The sequence below is a fragment of the Gadus morhua genome, chromosome 3, assembly GCF_902167405.1.
Source record: "Gadus morhua chromosome 3, gadMor3.0, whole genome shotgun sequence".
NCBI lineage: Eukaryota > Metazoa > Chordata > Actinopteri > Gadiformes > Gadidae > Gadus > Gadus morhua.
The window spans coordinates 13,189,981-13,203,404 of record NC_044050.1 but is presented as its reverse complement, the minus strand read 5'-3'; the positions used below and the strand labels follow the sequence as shown (position 1 = coordinate 13,203,404).

General features: G+C 44.7%; 2 protein-coding genes across 2 annotated transcripts in view; one reads left to right on the top strand and one right to left on the bottom strand.

The window, feature by feature from the left end:
* Positions 1 to 33: 33 nt before the first annotated feature.
* Positions 34 to 3,686, bottom strand: c3h19orf67 (chromosome 3 C19orf67 homolog). Its single transcript, XM_030351498.1, has 8 exons — positions 3,499 to 3,686; positions 3,115 to 3,282; positions 2,816 to 3,014; positions 2,444 to 2,594; positions 2,188 to 2,267; positions 1,546 to 1,803; positions 857 to 1,006; positions 34 to 540 (listed from the first exon to the last, which is right to left on the bottom strand). Exons 2-8 carry the CDS (start codon positions 3,230 to 3,232, stop codon positions 387 to 389), a joined length of 1,110 nt encoding a protein of 369 aa, XP_030207358.1. The 5' UTR covers positions 3,233 to 3,282; positions 3,499 to 3,686; the 3' UTR covers positions 34 to 386.
* A 423-nt stretch (positions 3,687 to 4,109) lies between these two features.
* pkn1a (protein kinase N1a) overlaps positions 4,110 to 13,424 on the top strand; it is a 48,917-nt gene continuing 39,602 nt past the window's right edge. Inside the window, exon 1 of the mRNA XM_030351300.1 lies at positions 4,110 to 4,999. Within this exon, the coding sequence (XP_030207160.1) occupies positions 4,979 to 4,999 (21 nt within the window). The 5' untranslated portion in view covers positions 4,110 to 4,978. The remainder of the gene's footprint in view (positions 5,000 to 13,424) is intronic.

The window sequence follows — 13,424 nt, the reverse complement described above, 5'->3', positions numbered from 1 at the left end:
TTTGCAAGGGAAATGAATCGCAGACAACTTTTGCAATTAGCTATTTTTATAGTTTTAAATATGTATGCAACAATAATAGATTATAAAAATACTTTCCTGGATTACAAAACGTACAGTGCATAGCCGGACACAGGTGCGTAAAACATATTTTACAACATCTAGCACTTGTTAAACTGAAAGCTTGACAATCAGCTGAACGTACTGCCAGAGAACCACTTTCGAAAAAATGTAGGGCGTCAACATTGCTCATTTTTACAACTACTATTTATGAACGCATGGCCTGCTTAAAATCCCTGTGGACCCTTTTGTTTGTTTGTCTGCAGTCCTGGTGATGACTCGACTAAAAATAATTTGCTCTCAAACACGCGTACTCGATAACCTTACTCTTATGACTCTGAACAAGGCAAGTCATCCTTTCCTCCAATCTGCTGGGGAAACAGCAGCCCCAGCAGGAGGTCTGTGGCATGACGGACGGATGGCTCCTCACTGCCTAGAGTGACCAGCTTTAGGTATCTGGTCTGAGGGACCTCACAAAGGATCCTAAGGTGCACACACACAAACGTATCAAACGATAAATAACGTAGAAGAGATGCCATTTGTGCGGGTTCTGCTGTGAGCTTTGTGTGGATAACAAAACACATTGCAGACAAGCTAACAGTACAGGTAAGGGTGAGCTCCTATTCCTACTATCATAAGAGTCTAGAACATTAAAAGAAGTCTACGATAGGTAAGACTTGATTCTGTACTGTTTTTTTACGGTAATGCTATCGATCAATATTTCGGGGGCTGCCACTTAATACCGTTATATGAACACATCACCCTCGTGAATAAAGCAACCAATCGCTCAAGAGCCTACCAGTCATAGATGTCCCCTGTGTCAGGGTCGGGGAAGGTCTGAACCCAGCGACCAATCGACCATCCCCTTGTTGCAGAGGCACCAGGGGGAAGCCCCTCCTCCTCCTCTCCGCTGACCCTTTGGGGGATGTCCTCATAACACATTAGGAAGCTGAGGTACATGCACACACACACAAACACACACACACACACACACACACACACAGCAATGAGATTAGATGCATTGTCAAATTTTGTTCTGTCATTTCAGATGAATTCAACGAAGCAGGCAGACGCACACAAAGTAGAAAAAAGCTTCTGTCGTAGGAAGTGTAGTGGGTTTTAAGCTTTTAGCATGAGTGATGATTTGCTTACTGTTGAACTGCTCTGAAGCAAAGAACTTGAGAAGGCCCTCTAGAATGACTCTAGTGTAGCCTTTAGCTGACGATTGAGCTGCTGTGTTAAGCGAGTGTTGAATGAATTTGAGACCCACAAAAGAGCCTCTCTCTCTCTCTCTCTCTCTCTCTCTCTCTCTCTCTCTCTCCCCCTCCCTCCCTCCCTCCCTCCCTCCCTCCCTCCCTCCCTCTCTCTCTCTCTCTCTCTCTCTCTCTCTCTCTCTCTCTCTCTCTCTCTCTCTCTCTCTCTCTCTCTCTCTCTCTCTCCCTCCCTCTCTCTCTCTCTCCTCTCTGTATCTCGCTCGATCAAACTCACTATTCTGTGTCGGCGCCTGTCTCCAGCTGCCTCTCCTCTGGCTCTTCCCCCTGCTGCTGATGAGGCCGATGGTGGTGGTAGAGGTGGTGGTGGGGATGGAGCCGGTCATCTGACAGCCTCTCCACGTTCCAGCGCATGCGCTTGAAGAGGCTGGGGTGGGCCCTGCCCCCGGACATAAAGGGCGCAGGAGCATGGTGGCGGAACAAGGACACCTTCAGCCTGTCTATCACGCACTGGCCGAGGTAGAGGTCAGACAGGCTGTGGAGAGGTGAGAGGGTATGAGGAGGTGAGACGGTATGTGGAGGTGAGAAACACAATGTAGGGGTGAGACAGGCTATGGAGAACTGAGAGGGTATGAGGAGGTGAGACGGTATGTGGAGGTGAGAAACGCAATGCAGAGGTCAGGTATGTAGAGGCAAGACGGGGTATGCAGGTGAGACAGGCTATAAAGGTGAGGCACCACTACTCAAACACTCTCCGCCTCAAGTAATTTTTCTTAGCCATGTAATTACCACATATTTAACCCTAACCCTAGCTTCTGTGTGTGTGTGTGTGTGTGTGTGTGTGTGTGTGTGTGTGTGTGTGTGTGTGTGTGTGTGTGTGTGTGTGTGTGTGTGTGTGTGTGTGTGTGTGTGTGTGTACCTGTCTAACTGTCTCTCATCCACTGAGAGGAGTCCCTGTTTGACATAGTTCTGTACCAACTGTTCTAACCTCTCACAGAGCTGCTGGGAGAGGTCTAGAAACTACATGACACACACATACACACACACACACACACACACATTCAGGAATGCATACCCACGCAAACACACACCTTGTAATCAACATTGTGATGAACATAACTTTAAAGGCATAATGAAGATACTATTATTATTATGGTGATAATGGGGACACTTGCTGTAGAGGAGCTGGTGGTGGGGGGTGGGCCTGCCGGCTGCTGGGTCAGCCTGCTCCGGGCTCTGGACTCCAGGTAAGTGAAGAGTGGCCTGGAGCTGGACAGGAGTGTGGACACCAGGGTGCTGAGGTGCTCCCTCTCTAGTTGGTCCTGCCTGCGATCAAACAAATAACATGTATGTCAAGGGTTCGATGAAAAAATATTTCATCAGAGGAAAAAGAGCAATGCGGCTTTTCTACATAGATACATTTAAATAACTCAATAATAAATGCAGGCAAAATAAATCTATAATCTCTTCCATTAAAATGTATTTTGTCAACTCTTAAAAGCAATGCATTAGCCTTCTAACCAAGATGTATAGCGATGACTTCTTACGTGTGAGCAAGTTGGTTCTGCAAATCATCGGCTCTCCCCATCAGGTAGAGTAGCTGGCTCCTAATGGGCAAGATATTGGCGGCCGATGCTCTGATTGATGAGAAATCGAAGGCCTCATGGTCTGTGTTGCAATCCTTTGTCTCGCCACAAAGGGGAGTTAAAGCCCCATCACACTTCTCCACGAGCATCTCCTTTAGCTCTAAATAAAATAGGTTGTTTTACTATTAACATTTTTATTTACAGAAATTAAACCCTTGTATGAAAACGTCAAGTGCATGAACATTGATCCATGGTCTAACCTTGTTTGGTTTCTAACGTTACCACTGCTGCAGAGAAGCCCAGCTCCTCGCTTATAGAGTCATCCTGGAGTAGAGCTCGTAATGAAGGTTGTCGATGTTGTGGTGAATTTGAAGTCATTTTGTCTAGTTCTTCGTTATTTGATTTTTCTTCTTCTTTTTGTTGAAAACCTGTTCAAAAACCCAAAGCGTGATATAGAATTATTTAGCTAGTTTGCATTTGTGCTACTGTTGACCTTCTTAACCTCCTGTTAATCTTTAGAGATGACTTTCGAAACGGCTGGCTTCGTTTATAATGAGTAATCATGTAAAAACGTCCATCCAATCTCGTGTGTATCTTAAGCGTTGAATCAATGTTAGTGTAAATAATATTTTAGCTAGCCTTACCTCAGGGAAACTTCTTACTACTTGCTAATGTATGTGGGTTTCCCGTCCACTTTCCGAGTTCTCGGCTACCTATGCATTAGTGTAGACATATTATATGATCGTCTGAACTTCTAATCTAATTTTTTATAGATGTCGGATTAGACCTATTTCAATTTTATCCTAAACTGATTTGAGTTTTGCTGATTGGCCCACATAGGCTTCACACAATAAAGGTCGGTTCATCAACTTGATGAAGAAGACATGATGAGCATCGTATGGACAATGTCTTAATATGCTAGTATTAGTATATAACCCTTCTGTAGTATTAGTAAAATCAATCACCTCTTATCTAGGTTAGAGGTTATGATACTTGCAAATTTGGCCTACAATCCTCCATATCTTATAGACAGATGAAGTCAGAGAATTAAATGTATTATTATTATTATTATTATTATTATTATTATTATTATTATTATTATTATTATTATTATTATAACTTACCAATGAAATGTATAACTTTACACGTTTTTAAGTGTAACCGGTGTAAAGTGAGCTCCTAATTAGTAACCGTCACTCTGTCACGTGACCCGTTTGGGCGCGTCCCCACTGACTGTTCCAATATTTCCCGACTGGCGGGAGCGAGCGGCTCGTCTCTGAGGACTGTTGTCGGCGTCCACTCACGTCAGCTGCAGCGCTCGTGTGCTCATAAAACGCGGTCCCTGTAGCCTCCAACCTCTGAACTACAAAAAGAAGAACGACGTTTTCTCTTTTACGTTCTGGACTGCATGGTTGTTCAGCTATACCTTTCGGAGATCCTTTGTCTTCTTGATATTTGACTGTCCATTGTCTCTGGCGGAAAAGGGCATCAACAAAATTGACAGCAGGCTCCCTCTACCCTGGGAGACACTGACTGAGACGTGTTCACCGATACTGTGGAAGAAGGGAGGCTTTAGAGTTGATCGAGTCATTGAACGTCCACGGTGGATGCGTGCTGGTTCAGCCTCGACTTGGCCGAAGACAACGGGGAGTCTTGTTCATGGATGGATTTTCTTTGACTCGTGCTAGCTGAGGGCTGTTGGATCCACAATCTGGATATTAAACAATGTCTCTGATGCTGAGGATTTTTTTCAGTACCAAATCCTAGAGATATTTTATTAAAACTCTCCAGTCGCCGGTTCGTAGGCTACTTATTGAGTGTTGTATGCTGCACGTTGTCCTTCATTAGATCCCAGGCGGTCCAGCTCTTAGGGTAGTGGCTCGTCTAACAATGCGGATTAACCCCCTTGGACCATTGTGTCAATAAAACTATGTGCACATAGAACACTTCCGAAACGCCTGCTATAACAATTTGACGTAAATCTTCTTGTTGGTTTTAAAAGTCCTGACAGCTAGTCGAGCCGAACAAGGAGACGATATAGTGCCGTGAGACGGTCTAACAAGTCTGGAGTTCGTCAGACAGAAGCTATAACCCCCACCGGTGTCCGACCAGCGCTGAGCAAAGATGGCAAACGACTCCATACAAGTAAGTTAAAATGACTACAACACGGCTATTGTGCTTCTTGTGGGTTCACCATGTTTGCATGTTTATCTCACTACCTATTGACTATTCATTCAGTAGAATAGCTGGGTCCATGTCAAGGCCCGGACATGAAAAAGGATAGTTTGTTACATGCTAAATAATGTATTATTGGCCACTTGTGGCAGGGTCTGGAGCCTATCTGGACTCGCCCTGGCTGGTAGACATGCTGTGTGACCTCGGTGTGCGGATATTATCGTGTGGTTTAGTTTCCAGTTAAGCTGTTGTGTTGGTAGTGTTGCGTTCAATGCGTCTAGGATCAGTGCTTTGGCACAAAGGCATAATAGTGGTGGCTTGTTTCAGAGGACTGATACACCTGCTACATCAACTTTTACACCTGTAGTGTGGAGGAAGCAATGTTGAATGAGCCTACCAAATGTAAAGCATTCAACACTAATTCATTCAAATATAACTGGCTTTTTCTAGCTGGTTTTCATGGCAACGTTTAAATGTATATAATTCAACTGGTGTACAGGTTTACACCAGTTGAGTTGGCAGGCCTGTATGCCTTCCTAGTAATGTTGACAGTACCGCTAAAGGGGTGTTTTCCTTTTCCATACCACAGTAGGCTACATCTCACGCAATTCAGTGTGGGATTATTTCCAGGCCAACTCTGGTTCGAATGATCTCTGGTAGTCCGAGAGTAGTATTTATCAGAACATGTGAATCATTTTTCATTTCCAGTAGGTCTACTTTAAGTTGACCGAGGATTGCCATGTCATTGTCGACCAGAACTACAGTATACAACCATTGAGATCGGCTAAAAACAACCATAAGCCTATGTTTGAACTGTTGCTTTAAAAAAGGTTGCACACCAACTTCTCTGAAGTTCGAGGATATTTAAAAGAATAGGGAAAATTACAATAGTATGGTCCTGCCGTTTTCTTATGCTTGGTTGTATTGCATCAGGGAGTAATGAACCCGTGAAACAAGGCAACGCACTGTTTAATTATGTGGCTGTAAAAAAAAAGCGGTTTGTCATCCAACTGCCTTTAAAGGCATCTGCACAGTGCGGGTTTCCCACTTCAACCAGGCCTAATTCTAGCTTTGGTGCCTTGATGTCCCTGGGCTAGTGTTCAGTTTCTCAACATATGTAGCTAACCTTCAGCCCAGCTAGACTGTTCCATCATCCCTCTCTTGGGAAAAAATAGCCCCCTGCCAGATGCTCATAATCGTAGCTAGGGTTAGCTGTGTTACTTCCTCAGCCATTTTGGCCACAGACCTTAAAATTGAAGGCTTTATTTCTGGATAATTTGATAAGGTCTTAACAAGTGGCCTGCGTCCTCTACCCAATTCCGGCAAAGTGAGTAGGTAGACTGTGGGCTGCTAAAAATCAATTTCCATCAAACATTTTCAACCGTAAGCTTTAGATTTCTACAACAACTTCCTCTACAATTCTCAGACCCTGCTATTTGCCAGGGAAGTTATTTGCAGGCTGAATAGGCCTGTACAAACTGAAGCTCACCAGGAAATGGAGACGGGGAAAGTGAAGAGCTGCAAAGCACCACTGACATTTCATCCTCCCCACACAGGGGTTTGCTTCTGTTGTGCCCTGGCCCAGCCCACAGCAGGCAAGTGCAAACCACCGTGAAAGTCAAACAAAGAGCCAGATAGTTGGGGCCATCATCAGCCTCTTGGACTCCCCCCACCTCTCTCTGATCAAGAAGGCAGAAATAAGCCCTCAGTAAACTGGCTTGAATGGTCACTGTTACATGGTTTCCTGGGCCACCAGGTTTTTAAAGGATTGACCCATGTTCGCCATTTCATGTGATTCGGTTGACCATATGACCTATGCAGCCACATCATTCCTGCCAGAGATGAATTGTTGTTTTACCCTTGTCTTTAATATATTTCTGACATAAGCTGTTGAATGGAGGAAGAGTATATGCTGCCATCTCCCAAGCCTCTCACTTTGGTTGTAAACACAGGAAGAACGATGCAGGGAAAGAAAGGGAGTAACTGTTACTGTTGTATTTTCAGAAATTTATGGAAAGAGGGTTGCTTGTAAAGCATGTTAAGCTTACAAATAAATGTCTGGCTCATTTTAAAATAAACATGCATGTGAATGAGGTAACTCTGCATGCAGAATACCCAATTGTCCAAACCACTCCATTTAAAACACACACACACACACACGGTTACTCCCATAAAGACAAGTATGACGTTACGGGAGAGTTATGCACATATCTCCTGACTTTCTCTCAGCAGAGCGCCCTTTGGCCATGGAAGACTAGCAGTAGCCACTCTAATGCATGGTTGACTAAAGAAGGCTAATGTTTTGGTTCCCAAATAGGCCTACTATTCATCATTGGGCCATACACTTTGTGTTCAACGTGAACCGTGCATGTTTCCATTTGTCTGTCTACTCGTAAGGCCGTTGGTGGGAGATTGAGGCAGTTCAGGAAGACTGATCAGTCCTCTGTGGAAATTAACGAAAAACAATCAAGTGAAAACGACAAATTTACAATAAGATGGACTCCTCATAATAAGGGTCAATGTAATTAAATTAGTCGCTATTGGCTGATTGGTTTGTGTTTCAGGTGGCTTGTTATCTTTAGTTTCTCTTTCAAACTGTGTATTAAAGGGATCATATGTTCTGTCTCATCTAATGATGCATCATATTATTTTGGTCTCTGCCTTCACACATGGGTTGAATAATGAAGGGCTCTATAGTTGGATTTTATTTGCTGGTTCTTTTGAGAGAAAGCCCTGTGGCTTTTTCATGCCTATACCAGCATACATGTACAACTTTTTTGATGGTATTCAACATGAGATTACTGCTGGCTTTCTGTAAAGAAGTATTTGTATGCATAGGCTAAAAGCTGCTTCTAGCTCTCCCTGGGCGATGATTGGTCCCGCTGTCAACGGGTTTAGTGTATTTGTAGTGGGAGTGGAACTCTATTCACCCCACAATACCATAGGATAGTACTTGAGTACTTATTAGAGTTAGAAGTTGGTGTGAATCTTGCTGAGTAACTGTAGTTGCACTGTGCAGCCAACCTCTTGATCATTGATCCTGTTGAATGCCTATAGTTCTAGGGGCCTGTTTGCTGGGTGTTCTGTGTCCGCGTTAGAGAGACCGTCTGTGTGGGTCTCGGCAGAGCTCCAGCAGAGGGTTGGAGAGGAAGGGGTGGGGGAAGGGGCTCTAAAGGCCGTTATACTGATGATTATGCTATTTGCCTGACGCGGGACAGTAGCTTTTATTGTCTTGTACGAGCAGGCCTGATCCTATTCAGTCCGCCAGAGTGTGTTCATTTCCCCCAGTGTCATGGCTGCTGTGGTCAGAGAGACCACGCCCTCATGGTCTATTTTGACCCTGATGTACCAATTGACAGAGCCAAGACATCCAATTCATGAGCTAAACAGCCTTGTCCAAATTTGCAGCAAAAACATTGCTTACAGTTATCATTGTAAGGGGATTATTTTTTTGTTGTGATGTTGTTGCTATGGTGATGGTGTTTTGTGAGGTAATGATTTAGTTAGTTACTTTATTCCCTATTGAGTTACTGGTATAGTGGTTCTGCTGTAGTTGGTACCAAGGTGGTGCTATTCTGGTACGTTTGGGATTGCTATGGGGATGTTGTTGCTGCTCTTGTACAGGTGCTGTTGCTATAGTTACGTTGATGCTACTCTGGTACAGGTGGTGCTACACTGGCATAGATGATGTTACTGTGTTGTCATAGCATCCTTGTAGAGTGAATAGAGGACGTAACCTGAACATGATACTAGAAGGGCTGTCTGTGTAGTATGTCTGGATTGTGTTTGCCTGTGCTGTAAGTCTGTTCTGCGTTCCAGTCACAGTGTATCTGTCCAGCAAAGCTCTTCAATTGTGCTATTCCAGCTTTACATTGGTTTACATTCCCAGCAGCTTCATCAAACCACAGTTCAGGGAGGGTTGGCGTTCCCTGCTGGGAATTTTACTTTGTTTCCTCAGTGTGCAAACATCCCATCATTCTTATGATCTCATAGCGATACGCCCCTGTGGGGGGGGGGGGGAGGGACAGAGAGGGGGGGAGGGAGAGGGGGGGGGGGGGGGGGGGGGGGGGAGGGACAGAGAGGGGGGAGGGAGAGGGAGAGAGGGAGAGTTATGAAATCACCTATCCTTTATCACATGCCCTGATGACATACATGGCAAGTTTATGAACCCATTTAACTTGCTTTTTATTTACACAAACTTGAAAAACTTGAGCCCAAAACGACAACTTTATCACATTTTCCTCGTGAGCGTCAGTTTTTGCAATGCATTACTTGAAATCTTAAAAAATAAAGAATTTAGCAATATTCCTCATGACTTTGTGAGAGTTGGTGCAGAACCGGTTCTTAGAAGTTGGTCACCAACGGTTACCAGTCCCCCTTAAATTGGTCCACAACAGGCTTTTTTCCAGTCGGTTACCAACAGTTACCATTCTCTCTTGCCCCCCCCCCCCCCCCCCCACATCTTTCAGGGAGTGCCTGAGGCAGGGAGCCTCCCCTCTGAGCACGCCCTGTGAATGTTGGTACCATCACAGTCGTGTTGTTTACCAAAAGCACGCCTGTATTTAACAACAAACAAGAGGTTTCAGGCACAGCACCTTGGCCCCTGTGTCGCCGCCACACTAGCCCTGCTCTCTGTCGCACTCTCGACCTTTGACCCCGGCTCATCAGGGCAGTGCCCGGCGGGCCCCAGGGCAACAACATCTAATCCCAGCTTCACGGCTCTGCACTGCTGTGCTATTTTAAACAGCCACTTAGCTTGTGGGCTAACTAACAAGATTGTTATTGAGAGGAAAGGCTTAACCTGTATCACGGCAAATTGCTAACAGAGCTCTGATAGTGCCAAGTGTTTGAAGAAGATTTAGACTTGACAGGATGTAGCACTTTCTAAAGGAAATCCGTTTCTACGTTAAAATAGCCCTCGAGCTCGATGATGAAATGCTTACAGTGCAGTTATATGTACAGTACAATTATATCTTAATAAAGTACAATCAGAAATGAACCGTGTACGTTTTTTTCGTATAGTAAATGGAGTGGTTCTTCTGCTTTGAATTCAAGCTTTCCAAAATCTGTGTGTTTGTCAGTTACAAGGACGAAGTGATTGTCCTTCAACATAGCCGTTTTTTGCTGTAGAAGAAACAAGTAATTTCGCCTTTTAAAGATCATGAGAAAACAAAAACAGTAGAGGCCTGATGACTATATCTAGAGTCCTACCTAAATGTAGTCTGCTCTGGCATCAACCTAGAAATGTGTAGTTGTTTTTTACCACAATACACGGCTCTGAACAGAGCTCTGTGGCTCCCTCCTCACCCTAGGTGGTGTGCTAGTAAAGAGCCTATTTACATAGCCGGTCAGGACCCCTAATGGGCCCCCCAAGACACACCTCTCCCCCTGGGGCCCTCGAGTGACTCGCACACCCACAACATACAGGAGGAAATGTGCTCAAATGTATTTTAAAAGAGGGGGGTTAGCATTACATTAGAGTTGTAGCAGTCATCGGGGCTATTGGCTGCCTACCTCAATCCGTGTGGAACAGTCATAGTATGTAGTAATGAGCATGCCGTGCCGTTATCCACAAGCAGAACTTGGTGCAGAACCTGTAATGATGTCTAATGGTTCTCGCTTGGAGATGACTAAAAGCTTCCATTTTCCTGATGAAGCCGCTGCTTGCAGCCACAGTTTTTGGTTTGTTTTTGATTTATATTTTTAATCCCATGGGAAGGGGGTTACGAATATGATCTAAAATCTGTCATGAAATGAGGGAAGATATACAGACTTTACTTATCCATGCATCTTCCTCCATAATAATGCATAAAGATGTTATTTGCAACCTTTTATTAGATGTGTAGGGTAGAGTGCATAGGTATATATCTGAGGACTTTTATCAACGTTTGAACCCATCTGGTTATCGTTTTAACAGTTTTTCCATAGCTTTTTCCATGTTAACGTTCCCCCCACCTGTGCAACTAGTGCCAGCAGCCCACCACCACCAGTGAACACGTTCTCACGGGTGGGAGCGGGGTCTGCTATTGATTACCCCCACCACCATGACACGACTAGCCGCTCTGGAGACTGATCCCCGTGCCGTCAATATGTTTCTATCATGCTCAAAGCAGGCCAGCCAGATAATGCCCTCCATGGCATTATCCCACATCGATCTCACCCACGGGCGACGATGAGGGGATTGCTGATAATGGCGCCGCCGCAGCCATGTGACTTTCAGCATGGTGCCGTTGACAAACCAGGTTCTGTTTGGCCCCCTCTGACCGTCTTCAACACTGAGCTACAGTTCGGGGTCTGTGGGTAAAGTGATCCACCGTCCTTCTGTTATCCTTCCCTCCCCCCCCCTCCAACCAAACCGTTCTCACCCTAACCCTCCCTCCAAGGCAGCGGACACAACAGCTGTCGTCCCCCTCCTCCCTCCCTCCCTCCCTCCGTCTGGTGGCTGTGTTTTGCTCCATGCTATGACTGCCCTTTATGTTTTGTGTGCCTGTTGCTGAACGCATCTACCGGTATCTATCTACTGGTCGATATTTGCAGAGTACGAGCATTTGTATCGTGATGAAAATGCATGCTCCGCAGAGAAGGATTGATGATGAAGCTGTTTTCGAAGCATGTTGTGTGCAGCACAACCTTCCTCAGCCCAATAAGTCATTCAAGAGCTGCACTCTTGTGCAGTTTTAGAATTGCATTAAGTGCATTTATTCCATTTGTTTATGCTGTCATGCTCTGCATTTTCAAATAACTTTTTCATTTTCTTGTTGACAATCTAACTGTGTTGGTAAGATTTTTTTCGGTTAAAGTCAATAAGTGTGTGTTAGGTAAAATACATAGGCCAATGTGCTTTACGTGTATCCCTTTAGAAGCCATTATTGGGCCCTGTTGTTAAATACAAAGAAAAGTTATAAAGGAGGGTAAATGTTTTGGGTGTGTGTATAAATATTGGATTGGCAAGTCAAATGCTGGAGGCAAATATTTAAAACAATGTTTTGCCTGAAGATTAGTGTGTGTGTGTGTGTGTGTGTGTGTGTGTGTGTGTGTGTGTGTGTGTGTGTGTGTGTGTGTGTGTGTGTGTGTGTGTGTGTGTGTGTGTGTGTGTTGCGTCATATCCTGATAGTGTTTCTCCTGGTATCTTTAAATAGACCCAAGACTTATTAAAGGCCCAATACAAACAATCACTCTGGTTAGAGAGGGCAGGAGATTAAGTTAGCCAGCATTTAACCCTAAGACAACCCAGCAGCTCTTCCTGGAAAATCACAAGCATGTATAGCCCACAGACACGCATAACGAGGACACCCTTTCCTCACATAAAGATACCCCACACAGCCTCCTACATCGTTTTACCTGCGAGCCAGAGCTCAAAGCAGGCTGAGGCAGGTGGACAGGCAGGTGTCTGGTTTATTCATCGACACGTGCACCGTCACTGAGTCAGCATTTTTTCAGCCGGTGTCCTAATAAAGGTGTGCCTGCCGCCACCTTTACTGCCTAAAGGCAACGCTCCGTCTGTGGGACTGGCAACCTGTTCCCGGGAGAGCTCTTCCATGGCCAGGCTGCCGAGGTGTGGGCCTGATGTAGGGCACAACCATGGGGGTCGACTGGCTAACCTGCATGCGAGGATGCCATGGAAACAGTTGCAACAGGAGGAGCTTCTGCTTTTCATTGAGGGATTTGTAGCCCTAGGCCATATACTCAATGGGGTCATTTACATTGTGGTAATGATTTCTATGATTATGATCAATGATCTTCAAATAATGACTTACTGTTGATGAACTTGGTACTCTGTGCAGTCAAGGATGGTACATCAGTGGTTCAGGAATAGATTAAATTAATTTGTCATTTTAATGTAATATTGCACAGCTCTCTACCTTCCAAACTTTTTTGTAAGCTCTTAATGCAAGGTTTCCCGAGAAGGCAATGAAGTAGCAAGCAATTGTTTTTTATTCAGGCTGTCATTAGAAAATGTATTAAGAGGCTTTCATTTGTTATCACTCAAATTCACTATAGCCTGCATTAAGCCGCTGTTATTCAATCAATTCCTACCGCTTTCCATTACCCGAAACACCAAGCGGCATAATGTGATCAAAAAGACACACACACACACACACACACACACACACACACACACACACACACACACACACACACACACACACACACACACACACACACACACACACACACACACACACACGTCTAGTACTTTATTTACCAGGAAGCCAATCCTCTCTCTCCCCCATGTGACTAGGACAAGTGCAGATCTCCTTACCCAGCATCAGGCTATGTAAATCTGGAATACAGACACTTGGCCTAAATACACAGTGCTTAGATTTGTATTATCGTTTTTTAACATCCTAAAAGTCAGCATAGCCATATTGCACCGGATTAAGATATTTCAAGC